The sequence below is a fragment of the Oreochromis niloticus genome, linkage group LG11 (assembly GCF_001858045.2).
Source record: "Oreochromis niloticus isolate F11D_XX linkage group LG11, O_niloticus_UMD_NMBU, whole genome shotgun sequence".
In the NCBI taxonomy this organism is placed as follows: domain Eukaryota; kingdom Metazoa; phylum Chordata; class Actinopteri; order Cichliformes; family Cichlidae; genus Oreochromis; species Oreochromis niloticus.
Genome location: NC_031976.2, coordinates 25,332,405 through 25,354,240, shown reverse-complemented (window position 1 = coordinate 25,354,240; position 21,836 = coordinate 25,332,405). Strand labels below are relative to the sequence as shown.

Genomic DNA, 21,836 nt, shown 5'->3' with positions numbered 1-21,836 from the left:
TTACTAGACTATAAAAGTGCACCTTTTGTATACAGTGTTTATCATTTAGGGAGCAGTGAATGACTCAGTGTGAAGCACAGGTGTAACTAATAACATTAACCATGGCTCCAACAATAGCTGTTTATTTTTAAACTAAAGGAAAAAAAATCCATCCATCCTCTTATCCAATTCAGGATCACAGCTGGGCTGGACAGGCTGCCAGTCTATTGCAGGGCTAACACAAAGAGACAGACAACCACTCATTCTCGGTTTAGATTCATCGGTTACTCTAACATGCAAACCTTACAGAAAAAAGGCCCCAGCCTGGCTTTAAACCAGGCACCTTCTTGCTGGGAAGCAACATTGCTATCTATCACACTGTTCATTACCAAGCATTATATTTTAATTTTTTCTCTGAAGACTGTTACATTAGTCATATTGAAAGCTTGTGTCTCTACCTGAAACGCAAACACAGACACTGGCATTTTGTTGTGGCTCTGTACTTCAGGGGTCACCAAACAGGATATTGGCAGTGGCTGTGAAACAATTAGGCTAGCCTACATCAGATTGTGAGCAGGCTGGAGTCTGTCCCTGTGGTGTTTTACTTTAATGGACTTGTAATGAGAACAGATTCTAAATTTGATTTACAGATATTAGATTTACTCCTTTGGACACGTGCCCTTGTCCTAACTGGATTGTAACACAGGAGCCATATAGCACACAAAGCCAGGCAAAGCCTCTAATAAAACCAAAGTTTTTTTTATTATTTTGGCAAAAAGTGTATATGTACAGCTTATTTAGAATTATTATTTGACACCATTAAAATGCATTTGACGGTGCTTTAGTGATGTGCTCTTAACCAGATCACTCTGAGTAGCCTAAAAGCTGTGCTGTTTTCTGTCATGCATACACAATCTCTTTTCTTCGCGCTCTGTCCCCAGTTCTTTCTGTCATTTCTGTAATTAAAAGTCATTATAAACAAGGTGAAGCAGGGATACATTTCAGTAAGTATGTCGAGTCACCCGGTTTCTTATCAGTCAAGTCATGGCAACCATAACAATGGTCAACAGCTGACGAAATGGCAGACATGCCAAATACAAATCAGACACATAATCAGAAATAACAGCTAATACTCTAATTCAAGTATCATTCAGTTGCACAGACTAAGTTACACCTCTGATTACACTCTTACAAGGTACACACCACAGTCCTAACGTTGCCTAAACTCCATTACAGAAAGATTGCCAGTGACACATCTGTGGATAATTAGCAGAGCCACAGATTTTATAAGCCAGAAATGAATGAAAGGTCGAGATTAAAAAAACACTGAATTTGTCAAGTATACTCAGTCTCAATGACACCCTTACATAATTCTTACCAGCATGTGAGATTCAGTGTTGCGTTACACTGACTAAGCATGAAACGTTAACTTCAAACGTTTGGACAGTTGATGGCATTTTTGGACTGTATTTACAGGTGTATGCATCTGGAATAGTACTCGATGTTGTAGGAATACAGGTTTCAAAGCAGTCTTATAAGGTGACATCATCACGAATAAACAGACTAAGACCAGGAACATTAAAGTGCTCCATGCAGGACAGACGAAATGTACACGGTTTCTGTTTCACAGTTCATCTATAAGGGTTTTTTTTGTTTTTGTTATAGCTCAATATTAGGGGATACAAAACTAGTGATACTTGTTCGGCTTTTCACACTGGGTAACTTATTCGGGTGCGAGGAGCCGACAAATATAATATTCGTGTTTCAGGATTGAGACAGAGGTGAGAATGAAGTTACTTGTATTCTATAAAAAAAGGCAGCCTCCAGATTTTAAATCATGGATGTGTCAGATGTAAGCAAGCCAAAGAGAGGCAAAAAGAAAAATTGACAAAAGGTATACTAGAGTAATTCCAGTAACTTGAAAATCACCCCTGTCCTTGTGCTGTATTGCATCAGTACATTCACCAACGTCTACATACACAGAAATGACTTCTTTTTTTTGAACAGGCATATTCTGTACTCTAGTGAAAATTCAACAACAAAAAAAAAAACAAAACGATATAACATTGGTTTTATATTGTGTCTCAAACAGCGCAAGACGCGTTTGACTGGAGTAACAACAAAGTTTATCCAGTCGAAATATACTGAAGCTTATTGTATGCATTTACAAAAGGAAAGAGTTCAATACACACAATATGCAAATATTGTGTGGCCATGTTGAGTACATATAATCAGTGTTTTTAAGACAGGAAATACAATACAAACATGCGTGTTTTTACAAGCACTGTACCTAGGAGTGCCCACAGTAAACGTGACATTTACAGTTACACATCAGCATATCAATCCAGTATAGCCAGCTGCAATGGAGGCATATAAGAATATAAATAAACCAAACAGATTTCGTACAGAGTAAATATATCTATGTTTTATCAAACAGTGTCAAAAATTAAAAAAAATCCTTTTTTAGATTAACCCAGAACATGTAATGGCATGATATTTCTCTATGGTCACAGCACCAACTACAATTTAATGATGTGGAAAAAACAAAAATAAATCTTTCCTTTTTTTTTTTTTTAATAAATAAAACTATGTAGATTGGTAGCACTCACCGGGTTTAGCTATTTACAAACTCTTTCAGGCACACCATCAATGCCTCATGAATTTTTGAGTGAAAACTATTTCAAGAATTCTGTTCATTTCCGCTTTGTGCACAGCTATCATTCTATTGCTCTGGCTACATCCACTTTGTCATCTTTCTCCCTGTGTGCCTTTTACTGGTCAACATCAAATATTTATTGCTTCTTTATTCTTTAACAAGCTCTGTACTTGTGCCTCAGCCATTTCCCCTCACTCCTCCATTCTGATCATTTCCATTCAAAGGTGAAAAGCGACCGTTTAGGGATTCACTTTTCTGGTGATCTCTTCTTCGTCCTTCCAAACATTTTCATTTCTTTTTTTTCGGCTGACCTTTTCTGTCATAAGTGTAATACTTTGAATTCCACTATATTTCTTAAGTTATTGTCACTATTTCTATTTTTATTGTCATTCTGTCCTTGCTTTCATGCTCCCCCCGCCCTACTGCCCATCTTCCTCTGTCCTGCCTTTCTCTCCATCTCATGCCTTTGTTCCAAATCCTGCTCCCCCTCCACTCTGCATGCTGAAATACTCTGTAAAGGACGGAAGCCGGGGTGGGAGTGGGGGTGATCGTGTGGCCGGGCGCGGGGGTATTGGAGGCGGAGGTGAGGGCAATATCGACGTCAAGTCAGCAGCAGTGGTGATAATCTTCTGTTCGCTATTTCTCTGCACATCTGGCCCTTTACGGGCCACTGTCTCCTCCACCGTCTTTACCGGTTCCTGGGAAAAAAGAAGAACAGAGTTTCACATTTTATCATGGTCTGATCCTCTGCATATGTATTGGCCATAAATTAGGACTTTGAAGACACCAATCAGTAAATCAGTTACGGTACGAAATGCCCTAGATACTTTGAGGGAAATTAAACATATACAGGTTTACCTGACTGGAACAGTGGTCTTTAATGACTACCAATAACAGAATGATAACACCAGAAGAGACAGCAATAGTGGACTGAGGGTCTTTAGTCTGACCTAGTATATCTTCTTGAAGAAGAAAGAACACCAGTGGAAAACAAAAAGGTATAAAATGTGTTTTGGAAAGCGTGTGTAACACCTTGTGCTCTCTGAATATCTACCAGGTGTCTAGGCCTCTGATGGAAGTTTAATTGTTCTCAGTAACTACAGCTGTTGGGCTCTGGCTCAACTCAACCCACAGGCCAGTGCAGCCCACAGTGATGAATGCCCCAGATCTACCCAACCATCTTCCTGCTTAGTGGGCCTGACAGGTGCCTGAGGGGGCAGAATCCCTCCTCAGTTACTCCAGAAAGCATGAATCCTAATAGAGGTGTCTGTAGTACACAGGTACAGGAGAATTAGTGGTCCAGTGGATGAAATGCAAGTGGGACCACACTCAAAATGTGTCTTGACTACAATGGCAGATTATCTAGTCGGTTTAGATTGCTGGTGCTGAAGGAAAGGAAAGTCTTCAAGCTCAACTTGAAGCTGAAGCTTTCAGATACATCCATCACAAGAAACCAATGAAGAGCTTGAGAAGAGTCGCTTACAACAGCCTGAGTGACACGGCATCCATCAAATATCAACCAAAGACTGGAAACTTGGCTGGTTTCCACTAACAAATCAGGCCTGGCAGACAAGTCCAAGGTGTGGATATACCAACATAGAGTTTGTACATGGCACTCATCTATCAGGTCTCAATTTTCACAGTCAAGGGCTTCAAGAGGAGGCTCAATTCTAAGAAAATTGCAACTTGAAACCTGAACACCACGACCTGTAGGGGCAGAAAAACAAGCTTCCTATCAGCAACTTAAATGAGGACTGATGATAATCCATACTACTTAGGTAATGCCACAGAAAGATAATGACTCGCTGAGTTATGGCTCAGGTGGGTGAAGTGTCTTGTGTGGGGTTTGACCTTAGTGTCATCACTAAGATCATCATTTAATGTTGCTGTTACAGGGTGTTGTAAACTGAAGCAGCTGAGAACCTGGACAAGATAGGAGTAAGCAGCAGACTGCTTTTAATCCACGACCTCTGCAATGTTCAACCACGCACATTTAAATTGTTCTGTGGGAAAGGCAAAGATGCAACTTCCCACTGTGCCCCACAGCGAGGGACCACTACTGCCACAGCCACAGACAAATCCTTAAGGCTGTCACAGATATCATCAATACTCAGGTTCAAGAAAGGCTGAAAACACTATCAGTACTTAACAGTGGCTGTTCAGTTGCCCACTGAGGTAGCAGAAGTTAAAGTGGCTCAGGAGAGGACTGCAGTTTGTAGATATGTTGCACCACCTAAATGTCAGGGGCTTTATGATTTTTTAATGTATCTGACTAAAAATACTTCTGGTCCAAGTTCCTATTTAAGCATTATTTCACTGTGCCAAAGTGTTTTAATATCAGTCTGTGTTCACTGTCACTCGCCTGTCACACTTAGGATGCTATGAAAGTTTCTGCCAAGAAATAATCCCTGTAAACATTTTACCTTAGTTATTGTATTATCACACTAATGGAAATTTTTTAGGGTGAAGCAATCAGGTAATTTCAGTTTTCACAGAAATGTGCACATTTGAACAGGATTAGGAAACAACTGATCCAGTTATATTCTATATAGTATGTAAGTACATGTGCAGTAACTCTGATAAAAGCAGCTTGTTTTCTGGATCTTCAATTTCCTTGTATTATATCTAATTTCAGTTTAGGATATCAATTATAAATTCAAATATACATAAAAACTTGCAGTTTACACTTACTGATTGGATGGAGAAAAGTTCAGTGAAGTTGGGTTGCGAGTCTCCCAGGAAGGAGCTATTTCCATAGGCATGATGGGGAAAACTCTCCGCCCCCTCACCGCCTTTCGGACTGGACAGCAGAATCCCGATTTGGGATGTCCGTACATGATATGGGAAGTTCTTATTGGCTGCTGAAGGCCGTGTGATAACCTAAAAAGCAAACAGATTAGGAAATGACACAGATGTGCATATAAAATAAACACACACATATACACAGTTTAAAATCAGGGTATACAGTAGCTTTCACGCATCCAGATCCTAGTGAGAAGAGGAAAGTGCAAGGAATGTAGTGAGCAGGCATGCGAATGGAAATTTGCCTGAGCCGGGCTCATTAATAAATAATAACGTGTCGAAGGTGAGAAAAAGGAAGATAATGATGTGTGTAAAAGACAACCAGCATGAGGAAGTTAAGTAAGAAATAATGTATGACTGACAGCGGAAAAAGTGACTTAAATAATATGAACTCGTCTGCATGTGAGTGTGCGATCGATACGAACAAGAAAGACGATGTGAGCGTAGAGATGGATCCCGAGCTGAATGCCGTTGACGATCTTCTCCCGAGCCCAACGAGGAATCCCAAAGTTGGCAATCAGAGCCATAACAGGGACAGCAAAAAACCTGAGGAAGAAAAGTGAACACATTTACGTTAATAATAAGAAAGCACATTAGACAAAAAGACCCCCAAAAACCTACAAGAATGTGGTCTGATGGTGGGAGAGAAAAAAAACGCAATGAGAGCAGAAGATTTAAAGCATATAAGAGAGATAAAGACGGAAAGAGGAGAGATGTGGATAATGAGGCGGGAGATTGTGGTTGCAATGAGGGAGAAATACATAGATAATATTAGTCTTTGTAATCTACTCTTCATTTCAAGCCTCTGCTGTTACATATATATATGTGGGTGATGGCTAGAGATACTAAGCAGTGTATATGCAAGATTTTTTTCCTCAGGATTGTGTAGAAGTATGTAGCTGATCCAGTACAAAGCACTGAATATCTGGCACACATATAAAGAAGCATAAATTATTCTAATAGAAGATATCTCACCAACTCAGAAAAACACACAGTATTGTCTAGCAATCATGCAGTCAGAAACAATGATACACTGCAACCATGTGAGGTAAAAGTGTTTGGCCGTACACTACTGCAGAGAAGTTGTGTAAACACGTTTTTATTCCCAGATAGCTAAAACATGAGCTTTCTCGTGCACTTTTTTCCCACAGAACAGCATAAATTATTCAAATCGAGAGTCCTCAAGCAGAGAAATGTGTATTTTTTTTAATACTTGTGCAATCAAAACTCCAGTACCATCTCTGGTGCTATTAAGCGCAGAGAGCAGTGCAGGTCTCACCATAGTGTGTATGTGGTGAAGAAAGGGACGTAGAAGGGCTGCTTCTCGGGGTAGTGCTTCAGGGAGACCAGCACGGCGTAGCAAAACCACACATACGCAACCAGCTGCAGGCCCATCAGTCCGTATCCTGCAGGGCTGTCGTAGGCGTACAGCACTTCACCTGGGTCAAAGAACTGGCAGGAGGAAATGATGCCAAAATTACCACACACATTAAAACAAGTCAAAAATATTTTACACAAAGGGAGGGAAGAAGCTTTATACTGAAGTTGGTGCTTTAATTACTAAGATGGATAGCTCATGGTTCAGTAGATCCACTGTGATGACCGAGGCAAAGCTCTGCTTGTAGCATCCAGTGTGAGTCTTTGACACCGATACTTCACAACTAGGTCACTGGTATTTGTGTGCACGGCTTTGTATGTGTATATTTGGGGCATGTGCTTGAATCTGCTGATACTAGATTGCATTTCACAGTCCAGTGACACGATAGCATGGGCCATCCAGGGTTACTCATACTGCATAATGCATAGATCTGACTAGTTGGTGTGGACCTGCTTGAAACCTCCCCAGCACACCAGAGAGTCATAAAGAAGTATTTTAATTCTGTATTGCAATATCTAATAGGGTACACAATTTTTGTATAAATTTAAGAATGAGCAAAGAAGATGCAAGATTTGAATCTGCAGGGACATGTGTGGTTGTGCTGTGCATGAATTTTGAGAACAGGTTTTCCACAACAGCTTGTAGTTGTCTGTCTGTGATTTGTGGGTGAAAAGGAAATTCAGGCAGAACTCGACTGAGTGACTAAATCCCACTTTTACAGCCACGAGTTCAATCTTAAAGCACAAATAAAACTTTGAAGTACAAACACTTTTGTCCCACATTTAATACCGCTCCGGAATCGCCAGTAGGAATGATTAGAAATGATTCAACATTGTTTTTACTCATTCAGACACTTGGAAAGAGTCGCACTAAATGCTTTCACACATTCAGATATGGTAACAGACAGCTATAACACTTAGAACACAGCCCTGCTTTGATTCCAGAGGGCCTGGCAGATTCCTGACTGCAACCCAAGAAACAGTGTACAAGTCTTCCTTTCAGTTCCAATTGTAACCTAGTTAAGCTTATTTTTAGCAGGAGCTCCCTGGAGTTTTGAGCTCTTTAATAGCAGCGACCATATAAGAGGGCAGGCACCAGAGAAATTACACAGCCTCGGATCCACATATTGTATTGTGAGAGTTATCAGTGAGCTTCCACTACACTGTGCCAAATGTATCATCACCGTGCTGTCCTGTAATCCGCCGTCCCTACATTTACCATATTTACATGTCACTTTGCTGCAGGCAGAGATGTATGCAACGAGTCTGTTATTAATTCATAAGCTCATCGAAGCTGGAACCTAGAGAGGCATAAGAATTAATGAGTGGAGGCTGATTACAAAGTCTAACGTCCCTGTCAAGGAAAACTCTAAAGGTTCTTGATCTGAGCTCGAGTACATTATATGCACTAGCATAAGGAAGCATCAATGTTGTGGTTGCACTTGGGAACTGCCTGGTTGTTTCTGTCAAGATAGAAAATTTGTAACTCATCAATGAATTTCAGCATTTTGTTTTTACAATCAACGTGATGCATTTTCATAATTAGTAATGTATCAATGTAATGAATAACTTGACAGGAAAAGCCATTACGGCCCACGCTGATCTATGGGCCCGACTCTTCTATGAATATTTATGAGATTATTAAAAAAGCCAAAGAGAGCAATAACACAAGTGCAGATGCTGTGTCGAGTTTAGGCGTGTCAGAAATCTTGTACCCAATCATCCCAGATGTAATTCAGATGCTGTTTTCATGTCACACCTGAAGGGCAAAGGGATCGGGAAGTTTTCGTATTTGAACTGAAAGCTTTGATCGCCACTGTTCACAGGACTGGCACTAAAGGATATTTTCAGTGTTGATTATTCTTTCAGTTATTCCCCCATTGAAGCAATCAATCTTGCTTTAATTAATTGATCCATACAAAAAAAAAAAAAACAATTTCATTCTATCCACTGAAGACTTCAAAACCAAAGCATTATAAAAAGCATGAAATCCACACATTTGACAAGCTGAAACCAGAAAATGCTTGATATTAAATCATTATTAGCATAATTATTAATTCATTTTGACTCTGGAGCTATAGTTGAATTAGCAAATTAATCAATATTCAATTAATTTAAAACAATTTTCTATCCATCCATACATTTTCCTTCAACTTTCTCCAATTCGGGGAATTGAAGTCTATCCCAGATGCCAGAGTGAGAGGCAAGGTACACCCTCAGCAGGTCTGCCCAGTCTATCACAGGGCCTGACCACAATTTTGATAATTAATATTTATTTATTCAGTCACCACATAGTAAACAGACTGTTCAAAAAAATTAATATAAGATCCCCACCTATATAACAAATAGTGACCGAACAGGCTCAGGCTTAAGTAAATAACATCAACAATATTCTCACACGTAGCCCCCAAATATGGATTTGTACAGCAATCTTTTAAAAACTAAAAATGAATTACACGTGTTTATGGTCATGCTGTATCAGCATCATTAACAATTAAGATTTTTTTTTATTATTGAGCATTTTACAGCTGTGATGTGCTAATGTTTAGCAGGTTTAAGATTTCGCTTACCATCTTAGTTAAATGTCCCAGTCTGCTAAAACTAATTGGTGATAAAAACAAAAATACAGCTGATGCTCCCGAACAGTTTCACAGGCATTTTGTTACCAAAGAATTATTGGACAAATTAAAACAATAAGAGCATCAGAGTTATGCCAGTCGACTGCATGGTGTCTAAATTTTGCCAACAATCCACACTATAGCTGCCAAGCTACTTCCCTGCACACCTACTCACATTATCACAAGCCTGTCAACCTTACATAGTGGAAAAAGTCAGCATGATTATTTCTGGGCACAGTAAATGGCTCTAAAAATGTGATGCTATACTGCTGGCTAGGAATATATGTATAGATAAAATCGATATTAAAAATAAACTTCCAGTCCCTTCCAGCAGTGTTGGTGATTGTGTAAACAGTACCTCCGCCTCATAGATGAAGAGGATGACGTAGGTGATTGTGTAAACCGTCATGTAGATGCTCAGTTTCACAGACCCACTGTGACTGATCCTCGCCCTGTGATATGCAAGGATAAACCACAGGGTCAGAGGTTGGACACAAGTTGGAGGAAGATAAGAAGAAAATACAATGACACACTTTAAGAGACACAAAGGAAAGCTAAGGACACAAAACACACACACGCACACACAGAGACACAAAATCCTGCATTTGCTTCTTTACACTCAAGCAGACAGCTTAATCAAAAAAGAGCTATTCAGAACTACACAGCACAAAATAACGTGTGCATTAAACTCTCTGCTATTTATATATTTAAAACAGCTGCGGGCTTATGGATGGAGCAAAAACAGAAATTAATGCTTCTCTATTTGTAGCTGTCAACAAATAAGCATTTCAGCGTTAAGCCTTCATCAGCATTTCAAAGATCTTTTTGCACGGCTAATTCATCATCACGCTCAACAAAAAAAGAAAAGAAAAAAAGAAATCAAAGTTGTTGAGTAGTTATCTGCAAATTGTCAACTAGTTAAACGCTGCAGATAAATAGCTCTGCTTTATGCTTAGCTGTGAAGCAGTACAGTTTATTCACTGGGGTTTTAAGAGAGTTTAATACGTCTAGAAATCTTCTGAACCCAGAGGAGGATCTAATCCTAGAGTCAAAAAAGCCAGCTTAAAAATCTTGCAAGCTAAGTTTTTGCTGTGGGTTCAGTATGAAAAAAGAGATTTCATTTGGGCCAAGCCAAAGCAATACCAATCTTTAAACTTTGACATGTTTAGATGATGACTCGCCAGAAGAAGAAAAATCAAGATTTTGAAAAAATACCTTATAAACAGACGTGATTTGTAAAAAACCAAGCTCGTATAGCTGCATGATTTTTTCTTCTCACATAAAGCTGACTCAGAAACTGATGTCAAGAAAAAACTGGCATGTTTCTCCCGTTTGATAACTGGAGTTTGAATCCAGCATTCGAAAACAGGCAAGACCAATGACAGCTGGATGAGCAGGGCATTTGTCCAGCCATGTGGAAGATGGATAAATGCTGACATTCCAGTGAAGAAAAGCACTCTTAAATAATCCATTGTGCTGTCTAACTGCCTGTCCCAAGCAAATGTCTGCTAACCCTTGCCAGAAACCAGTGAGCAAACAAAAAAACCTGTCAGCCGGCTCTGCGGGCCAAAGGTAATGTTTCAGCTCAACATGAAAACATCAGAAAGTTCACACCATAACATCATTTATCTATGACATCCCTTCACACACATCAGGTGCTCGCCCACATTATTAGACGCAGCATCCTAACTGACTTTTTGACTCCTGTCACCCGGCATCATCAAGTCATCATGGTGACAGTACGTGCTGACAGTGAGTGACATTCTCAGCATAAAAATACCCACAAAATGTGACAGGCTTGTATAAACAGACACACACGCACACAGCACTGCAGTGTAGTGAGATAATACATGTACACACAGACAAAGCGCCCACCTGGTGACAGTGAAACCTTTGCCCAACAATATGAGCATCAGAAGGAACACCAAGAAACTGACGGAGAACAGTAATTTCCCTGGAGATGGTCACAGAGGTGGAGGGAGAGACAGAAAATGAGAGAGAGGAGACAGAAGGGGTAATTAGGTTGTGGTTTCCGAATCTGAGATATCAGAGGGGAACGATAAAATCAGGTCACCGCACACATTTTTGCACGCGCACACAGTCGCGTACAATCACGCCTGATCCAGCCTGTGCACGCCGAACCAGCTATTACATTTCTTCAGCTGCACACGCATCCATCAGCATCCTATCATTCATTCTGCTCGGGCAGTGAGCGATTTTCCAGTGCAGAGTTAGTGTCAGTCATTGAGTCAGTGATCGATACAGGAGAGGAACTCACCAAGTATTTTGAGGCTGCCATTGCCAACTCCATCTCTAGCATACAGGCCCCAGTAGACACAATGGAACAGCAGGCTGAGCACTGCCAAGTGGAAAGGATGCAGGGAGGAGAGAAATTTAAAAAAAAAACAACAAAAAAAACACCAGAAGGAAGAAAAGAGGGAAAAGAGAGCAGGGTGAGCAGGCGTTACAGAAGAGGAGAAAAGCCATAAGAGGAAGAGATGTGGGAGTTAAGAAAAGACACAGAACAAAGGTGACAGGGAGATGATAATGAGGGAGGAGAGAAGGGAAGCAAGACAGAAAAGAAGAAGGAATTTATAAAAGGAGCAAAAGCCTTGAGAGAAGTGGGAGGAGAGGGTGAAAGCGAATTCAGGGGTGGCAGGAGAATCGAGAAGGGATTTAGAGAGAGGACAAGCAGGCAAGAAAGAAGAAAGTGAGATAAGGGGGTGAAGAAAGAGAAGAGGATAGGATGAGGAGAGCGGGGAGGGGGTTCATCAGTAACAGCATGCTCCACTAAACACCGTAGCACAGGGCGACTGTTTGCAGTAGGTCCTATTCAGAGGCTAATAAGTGCGATAATATCTGTGCTCTTGAAGTGGGGATTAAGGTGTGAGATGCTGCAACCGTGCAAGCGGCTCAGTCATCTCGAGTGTGTGTGTTCTGTCAGTGTGCGTGTCTGTTCAGGACAGAAGCTCTCACCTTCCACACCTGCTGCCGTCATAAACATTTTGTAGGTTGTGTGAAGAAGCTGTCTTCCCTTCAGATTGTCTACAGGTAAAAAATAAATAAATAAATAAAATAACAAGAGATAAAGGTGACAGAGGTGTGTGTGCTGGGGAAAGATAAAAAGGATGAGGATACACTGACAGATGGCGAAGGAGAGCGAGAGAGGTACAGAGACTGGGAGGCAGAAGAGAAGAGCAAGAACAAGGGAACGGGCCAGATAAATGGGCGGAAGCGATCATTAGTATGCATCCATCTCGCGATGCACATCTCCAGATGACGCCTTATACATCTTCTCTGTTCACGCCACATAATCCGAGAGGAAATATTCTTAATGCGTATTTAAGCAGCCTATTTTACTACCAAAACACTCCGGCAAACAGCAGTGGCCTGGGGGGAAAATTTATAGGGAGAAGAAGGGTCATAAACGATCACACTCTTTTAGCTCTCCTGTATTACAGTAGGCTTAGCCAGCCAAGTGTTGCTGGATCCTCCTGGGACTTTTGCAGGTGCTAATGATATTTTTTAAAGAGACACATTTCTCAAAAACTTCATATTCATTTATAGCCCTTTGAAGCTTTTGCAAACACTGTTGTTGGGCTTTTTTCCCCTCTAGGCGAGTGCACGTCTCTCAAGCTTTCTGTTCCTGTTTTTTTACAACGGAGACACGTTGCTGTAATATGTATAGAATGTGGTGATAATAAAGCAAGGTCTCCCCTAAAGAACAAAGCCTTAATCTCAATGACAGGACACGCTGCTCCAAAATCTGCATGTGTGGTTCAGTATTAATGCTGCATACAGATGTGCAAGTTACCCATCCCACGTTTACTTTTTCACCCTCATCGTCTTTTGAACTGTGTGCCATTAACAAGTGCCCTCTCCTCTGTACTCTATCGGGCAAAGTGTCCATGAATTCTAAAAAGATATTACATTTTTGATTATTCAGACTTGAAAACAGTTTCCAGTTCTCCTCAGTCAGCCTTTAATGAGCTGAGCCCAGAGAAGCTAAGGCATTTCTGGATCCTGTTTACAAGTGCTTTTTTTCTGCGTAGTAGTATTGCAACTTGCATTTTATGGATGCAGCAACAAACAGTGTTCAGAAGTGTTTCTGAGAGCATGCAGTGATTTCCACTAGAGACTCAAGTGGAGCAGGGGGATTAATCCAAAGAGAACTAAAACCAACAGTCAGAACCTCTAACTGACGTAATCTTGCCCACGTCGGTTATTTTTGAGTTTGTTTCGTTTTTCTTGTTGCCGTTTTCGAATTCTGTTAATACTCCCGCCGGTATTTACCGTCCCCTTTAAAACAGTACTGAGTGCGTCGTCACGTGAGCCCGCCCCGTCCAGCCTGCGCCATGGTAACATCATGGAGGGAAAAACTCAAACACCGAGCCCACTGTGCAACTCGAGCAGCTTGTGCCAAATTAAAAATCTGCATCTGTTGTTTGGACACATTTTTGGCTTTAGTAAATGCAACATCAAACAGGAAGAAAAAAAACTGCAGGGAAAATAGTTTCAGCGACCAAAGGTAAAAACAGCCAATCTGTTACAACAGTGTGTGTGTGTGTGTGTGTGTGTGTGTGTGTATGTGTGTATATGTGTAGATTCAACTAAGGGTTTTTTAAACATTACACAACTTTTCCATGTTTTCTTTTACCCTGTTTCAACTTTTTGAAGTCTATTTCTGTCAACAAATTTCAGATAGGAATATATACTTCAAAACACACATATTTACCCATTTCAAAATTTGAGATGTTTTCTTTTTATCATTCTTTTTTGTTTTCATTTTTAGTCAAATAAAAGGCGAAATCCTTGCATTCTGTTTGGTAATTGAGTTATATGGCTTTTCTTTTATGTTCATAAAGACAATGACACAATTTTACATCTCTATACTAAAAATGATATATAAAATTGACTACAATTGCTAAACAGTTAATGCAATACTTTTGTTGAAATCCTTGAATTAAAGCTAAAAGTCAATTCAGCCACATCTTGATTGTTTCATTTAAAATCCTCTGAAGATTTTCAGAAGGAAGTCTATGTCAAGACCCCGCGTCAGTAAGGACCCCAATGAAGATGTCAGAAAAAGCATTCACATGGTTAAAAAAAACACATGCATCAGTTTAGTTCACAGCTGGACAAAGAAGTGAGAGTTAACAGAGCTAACAGAAAAATCTCACCAGAACTTAATTTAGTAGGCAGACTTGAAAAAATTTAAATCTGACTCTCAGTGCTGTGAAAGATTGTGCGATTCAATCTTCCATTCTTAATCTGAAAAGCGCCTCATTGGGTCCAAAGATCATTAAATGGATGTTTAATTTTAATAGTCTAGAGAAGCAAACTACAGATTAAGTGCAATACAAGTGATTCTGCCACCTTGCCAGTTTATAAAAAGGAAGATATGCATATGATAGCACAGAAACGCCCGACATGAAGAAAGCAGGGGATTTTGCCAGAAGCTGTTGTTCTCAGTTGCTTCAGGGTTATTTCAGCTTTGACCTTTACGTGACAAACTCGCTTCAGTAACCTTAAGGCTGCAGCTACCTTCTCCACTCAACCGTTCACCTTTACATGAAAACCAAGCCCCGCTATCACCGTCTCCTCTTTCCTGCTTCCCTGTTGCTCATGCTCAGTCTCTGCCCAAAGAGAAAACGGCACATGCTCCACCTTTACTTATCTGAAGAAACACGAGAACTTACTCCCATCCCATCAAGAAACCATGTAGATTTTATAATAGATCTGACACAAAAATTGCATTTCTGGGGGGCTTTGAATTCCTATCACATTAAAAAAGAGAAATAAAAGGCAGTACTTACAGGCAAAGTAGCAGGAGAGAAGGAACACCATGGAGAAGATGATCAGAAACGTGATGTCTGTTTCCAAGATGCCTGTGAAAGGAGGAAGGAAAATTCAAGAAAACTTGTGATAAAGGGAGAAAAATTGAGGAGGAAGGAAGAAATAGAAATATGAAAGAGAAGAAGGCAAATGTACAAGATACACAGTGGGTTTAGATGCAAAGGAAGAAGGAGTAAATAAGGTATACAAAGTGTTCAGATCAATAAAAGAAAGTAGAAAGTATGAGGGAAAGACAGATAATTTACAAGGGACAATAAATCCAAAGAGGAGGGTGCTTGATATGGATATTGGATTAAATGAGAAAAAGTGAGAGGCAGTTACAGTAGAGCAAGAGTGTGAGAGATAGATGGAAACATTAGAGATGTAGGAACAATTAATTCAGATGCTATGTTGGCCCTCTTTTCTTCTTTTCATCCCTTCCTCTGAGTTTATCTATCATCATTAATTCATTCAGCCATCCCTTCATTATTGTCGTTTGTGTAATTTGTTCAGTTGAGGGTGCTTTATTGGCCGTGCTAAGTGGTGTAGGCTTGTGCCATCAGCGATTCATTCCATAATCTCTCACTTTCAGTCTAATCACTCTTACCAAACTCGTCAGCAGAGAAATGCTGCGTCCAGAAAGACTGGCCATTGGTCAGTTTCATCTCATACTCCAGCTGCAGGCCATCTCCCTGCAAGACATAAGAGACCAGCAGAAGTGGACAGTGCATGGTTAGCAGATTTGTACAAAATATTAATGCACTATGTTTATTTATGATCTTTATAAAAAATAATTTGGGGGATATTTTGCTTTTACAAATGGTCACTCAAGGCTGGCTCCAAAAAGCAAATCCACTCCCACAGAATTACTTTAGAGGGGAAGTAAACATGTTTACAGCTAGTTCCAAAAAATGATTTTGGTCTCTATAGTTATTTTTTACCCTGTATGCAACCATATGGGGTGGGTGAATTTTTCATAACTTACCCATTTAAATTTTAGTAGAGCTAAATTATTATTAGGGGCATGGGCATCGAGTGACATTAGCCGCCTGTTCGACTCCTTGACTGTTTTTGTGTACTTGGGCCCTTGTGAAGCATTTTTAATGTGCTTAGCTGACAAATTATTTAGCTTTCTTTGCAGCTAATTGTATCAAGAACTTGCCCAAGAAGTTTAGGTGAGTCATATTGTGGCCTATTTGTATGCATTTGTTTGTTACTTAACTGTGTGAACCTAGCTAACCAACTTGCTAGCATTAGCTGGAAGCTTTCTCCTCCAAATATGCCTCCAAAGAATAACAATGTTAGACTAATGAGTGATACCATTATAGCTATACAGTTAATGGTTGCAGTACATTGTTGTAAATTATAGATTAGGAGCAGCTCCCTTTCATGTATGCGCACCACATACAGTGTCGCAGTCAAATATTTACCCATAAGCTCATGGGCTTCAAGGCTATTACAGAGGCCTTAGTTCGGTTCCACCGTGTGCCATTTGCCATTTACCTTGCCCCGCTCTCCCACCTTTCCTGTTTACTCTCAAACGCCTGTCATAATTAAAGTCTTAGAAACCCAAAATATATATATTTAAATACATGCATATTTAGAATATTTAGACATGCTGGCGTGCCATTAGCATGGAGGCTTTTCACTGTGAAAATGAAAAACTAAGTTTGTGAAAGTAAATTATGGGGGACCACCATGAAAATGTTCATGAAAACAAACTTATTCCAGCACTTAAATCACTTCCACCCAGCTGAGCATGGGTTTTTTGAAAGAGGTTACAAAGGAAAACTGGACAAAGCCACCCTGAGCTCAGGAGCCAGCCACAAGCCTGCAGCCTCAGTATGAACAAAGCATCAAACCAGATACTTGGAAAATTATGGAGATGAGTGAAAAAAGGGTCAACATCCTGGTGAAGTTACGCATATATTGAAAAATGTTGTTAAGTACCTGACAATTGTTTTGTTATATAAATATGTTGCACCTGCTTTTGTTTGGTAAGGTGAAAAACATGTCAGGTAAAGGTGGGTGCACAGCAATTCGTTTTCAGTTAATTATCTATGCCTCGTTCCAGTAGCAGAGTGATTTATTTTCAGCTGATTAAGTGGCAGACGTTTCGGTAACCTTCTCCAGTTTGGGGGAAATAGTGAAGTTTAATTATTTCTTTTATTATGAAAATTATATTTTGTATTTATTTATTTATTGTTTGCATATGCTGCAAGTTATTGTTCCCAGAAAAAAAAATGGACTCGACTAAGAAAATGGCAGTTGGTGCATATCTGGTAATTTACTATGAGGAGACAGGTATGGTATACCTGATTACAACTGAATGCAACTGTGTCATTTAGTCATTCTTCGAGCTGGCCTCAGCGCACCTCACGATCCTCCTGCTGCAAATCCAGAGATGCTCAAATTAACAGGAAGTATGAAAAGATCATATCCATAGCAACAGCTTTCTCTTGCTTAATTCTCTGAGTATTCTTGGTCTCAATTATTAATACTGTGATTTTAATTATTTGTTAGGCTCAATATCTTCAAATGTTGATCTGATATAACTGCCCGACGGTGCAGTGGTATGAAAGCTATCACAAAGAGAGAATATTTGTTTTATTTAAGTCAGGAGAGACACCACAAAGAAAACTAGCATGCCCCTGTGGCAAGCCAATATTGGGTTAATGTGAATGTTTATTTCTCAACACAAAAAGCATCAAATTGAAATGAATTTGGGAGGTGAGAAAAAAGACATATGGGGAGCAAGAACAAGAGAAAGGGCACAAAGATGGGTTGACAATCAGAGCACAGAGAGCTCATTTCACAGACGCAAGTTCAAAGCCGATGGAGTTCGCGCTTGTTGCTCGAGCGAGGGACCAGAGAGGGAGGGGGAGAGAAAAGACTTTGATTTCATTTGGCAGCCTGAGACTCCATCTCACTCCCTCTATCAAAAAAGGGCGAGAAGCGTGGAGCGTGCACTGCCACAAAATCAATACAGACACAAAGAGCAAGGAGACAGAGATAAGGAGAGTGATAGATGTGGAGAGAGAAAGTTTAAAATACAGGTAGAGAGAAAGCGAGGCTGAGGAAACAAGAAAATGCAAAAAAGGGAGAGAGAGAAATGGATGCATGGGAAAGAGGGGAGATGAGGGAAGAAGTGGCACTTCACTGCAGGAATTCTCTCCACAGGGTTCACAGATGAGTTTAAGGTTGCTGGGTGGTTTCTGGTGTAAAAGGCACCCACTTTCGACGTACCGCACTGATGTATCGCACACTGAAGGTGTTCTCACCCAACATCAAAACAGTCTGATACAACTTCTGATCCCTTAAGCTGCAGATAACAATATTTTCAAAGGATTTCTGAGTCTTTTGAGAGAGTGTGCCTCTGGAACGTAAATGTTTGGGTAGCGTTTGAGTGCAACAAACCTTTTTTCTCCAAAAATTGTGTTTGCATAGTCAGTTTTATGTATGAGTTTAAAGATGTATCCTTTTCAAAAATGCCTCCAAGGCTCTTCAAAGTAGTACCGGAGGCCAAGGTAATGCCATCCAGAATGTGTTTCTAAGGTTTTTAAAAATACAGTAACTTCAGTTTAGTATGAATTTAGAATTAGAACATTTCAAGTCATCCAGCCCTTCATTTAATTGGGACTTGATTGTAGTTTATCTGCCATGCAGATTTAAATACTACTTGCAGAGCCGTGGAAATGTATGCAACATTTTCGATTAATGTTACTTGAGCAAGGCATGGATGATGTCATACACACTGGCCCAAGAATGAAACCCTGTAAAAATCCAAGACTAACTTTTGTGTGTTATTTACATGAATAAAACAAATCATCATCAGATAATCATGACTCCAACCAGCACTGCTGTTTTTCTCTGATGTAAAATGTTGGTAATGCTGGATGCTGCACTCAGACAAGCACAGACACAAGTTCATGGTCCAGATCATTAGTAACATTCACTAAACTCTTTTTGTGGTATGATGATCTCAATATCTTGACTTAGACTCTTAAAAAAAACTCACTTTTTTAAATGAGAGTTGATTTATTTCTTACAAGAAATAAAGAGAAGGTGGGATAAGACCCCTTAGCCTGGTAATATTGAAGTTAATTAACAGAATGACTTTTTTGAACATTTGTGAAGTCCAACATACAACCAGTCAAGATCAGATGGTTTCTAAAGCTGCTGTATTTGATGATCGATCTGTGACATCCTGACTTGTAGTCTCCGTTTGCCTCCCATAAACCCAAACCACTGTAGCAATATTATAGCATCTACTTGGGTAATTCCCTGACTAAAGTCAGCTTAGCCCTGATGACTATGATTATTTAAGCATCATTTGCTTCTCTAAAGCTACAGAGGCCATTAAACATCTGCTTTCACAAGTTTGTAGCAATAAGCATGACCAGTAAATTCAAGTGGTTATTAAAATTTAGGTGAAAGCTCCCATAATGCTGAAATAGCAGCCATTCTTCTAGGAAGGCCTGCCACAGGATTTTATAACCTGACCGCAGCAGGGGATTTTCTCACAGCCAGGTACTGAAGTATCAGTGAGGTCAGGCATGGATGTCGGGAGATAAGGCCTGACTCGCAGTTGGTGCTACAACTCATACTGAAATTGCCAGACGGTCAGAGAAATGCTTCAACAACAAACTCAGATAGCCAGATCAACAGATTAAGATTTCCTTTTATAGATCTAACAAGCAGAGCCCAGACCATGATAAGCACCTTCAGGCCAAAAAGTACACTCCTGTATCAGTGTGGGACAAAACACAGAAATATACTGTATCATGGCTGCAAAATCTTTTAGGCTTTTAAAATATAAAAACATGCAAACCCTTTAAAAAGATTCCCTGCCAGAGTCACTGCTCCATGACCCTTTGTGGTGGCGATTTATCATATGAATGGATTTTTTTAACTTGGAGTGAAGAAGAAAGTGACAGATGGGTAAAATAGCAGACAGCACAGCAAAGGAAATCATTTTTCCCCTTTTTTTGTTAGGTTTCTTCAGCGATTGATCCTGTCCACATATTTTTTTTTTTATCTATACAATGTAAAATAACATAATATAATTTATGTTTAGGTGTTGGCATCACTTTGCACTTTCAGGAATTGTGATGACAGTGAGCTGATAGTTGATGAAAAAAGTAATTAGCGCATAATCGTTAAGGTAAACGTTAGTTGCAGCTCACACACAGATGGTGCATACACTGTGTACTGTAGGAACATGTTACTAGAATCACAGTTTTAACTGTTTCACTCTGTGTTCACACCGTAACTACTACTACAATCTACAAATCACAAAGTCTGATTTTTTTTATATGGGTAAATATATCTGCCAGCAGACTCATAACACTGTCAGATAATCCTGTTATTTTTTTGTTGTTGTTATTTATTACACTGAACAAGTGCGATGTTTCATGTCCAAACTGGCTCCCCGTCTAGAACAGGAGAACCTGGACAAAATGCAGTAGCTGTGATTTGTCGCTCGGCCAAGCTGACAGCTGCAAAATTCTGGCCGTTTCTTTAACCCCTGCCTCTTTACAGCCAGCCTAATTTCAGTTCTTTCTTGGTTCCCTGCTGAAGTAATTTTGCTTCATTAGCAGTAGTTCTGCTTGGAATAATAAAGAAAAAGTTGATTACAGCAATTCAAAGCCTTCTAGATCTTCACTTGTGTTTGAAAGTACACAACACTTAATGCTCCGACAACAGTTGCTCGTACAAATGCAAGTAATTATTCTGCATTTGCTCTGTTTTCTCTTCACTTTCTATTGATGGTACCCAATTAGTTCTACATAACAAGTTTTATTAATACACCAACTTTTCAAAACAGTCTAATGACAACAGTATAATAACAAGGATTTTTTTGTAAAGCTTTGTAAAAGTTTCGATGTTATGAATCATCATGTGAAATTCTGGGATGACTTGAAGTTTATTTATGAATGTCTTTTTTTTTCCTCCCCTGATGAAATAATAATTATTTGCAGCCTTGAGGTTTCCTGCTATAATTAATCAAGTGAAATTGCTTGGAAATGTTAAATAAAGATCAGCCTCACATTTTACCAGTTCATGCTGGCGAGGGAATTGAGAACAGACGTCCTCTTGTTTTAAGGACTTAGGAGCTGATTTGGATTTAGACCCACTTCCACAGGTAAAGAGTGAGATGGAAAGTACACGAAACAAAAAAAGAGCCGGATAAGAGAGAAACAGGAACAAAGTGGGAAACGGGGAGTAGCAGATAAAAGTGAAGGTGCTGGGAAAAATGCATTAAATGAGCGAGAGGCAAAAAAGAAATGAGACCAGTGAGATTGCAAGATGGAAAGGAGAAACACAATTAGGGACAGGCTGACAGAGAGGAACAGGAGACGCAGGAGTAAATAGATATGAAATGGCGTGGAGCGCGTCACAGCTTGGTGACAGAGTTGAAAGAGAGACACAGCTAAAGATTGTGAGTGACAGAGGTAAGAAAGATGAAGAGGTGTGAAAGCAAAACGGAAGCGAGAACGCAAGCAGTGAGAGACGAGGGGTGGAAATTGGCTGCGGGACGTAGCATGCATATTTCCCCAGGAGTGGAG

At 39.9% G+C, this 21,836-nt stretch overlaps 1 protein-coding gene across 1 annotated transcript in view; it reads right to left on the bottom strand.

Annotated features, from left to right (window-relative positions):
- Positions 1 to 717: 717 nt before the first annotated feature.
- The window catches only part of tmem145 (transmembrane protein 145), a 40,738-nt gene continuing 19,619 nt past the window's right edge, over positions 718 to 21,836 (bottom strand). The window contains exons 6-15 of the mRNA XM_005463933.4: positions 15,875 to 15,959; positions 15,249 to 15,320; positions 12,409 to 12,477; positions 11,711 to 11,791; positions 11,308 to 11,386; positions 9,791 to 9,884; positions 6,717 to 6,889; positions 5,863 to 5,983; positions 5,327 to 5,515; positions 718 to 3,333 (exon numbers count right to left, since the gene is read on the bottom strand). Coding sequence (XP_005463990.1) covers positions 3,094 to 3,333; positions 5,327 to 5,515; positions 5,863 to 5,983; positions 6,717 to 6,889; positions 9,791 to 9,884; positions 11,308 to 11,386; positions 11,711 to 11,791; positions 12,409 to 12,477; positions 15,249 to 15,320; positions 15,875 to 15,959 — 1,203 coding nt within the window. The 3' untranslated portion in view covers positions 718 to 3,093. The remainder of the gene's footprint in view (positions 3,334 to 5,326; positions 5,516 to 5,862; positions 5,984 to 6,716; positions 6,890 to 9,790; positions 9,885 to 11,307; positions 11,387 to 11,710; positions 11,792 to 12,408; positions 12,478 to 15,248; positions 15,321 to 15,874; positions 15,960 to 21,836) is intronic.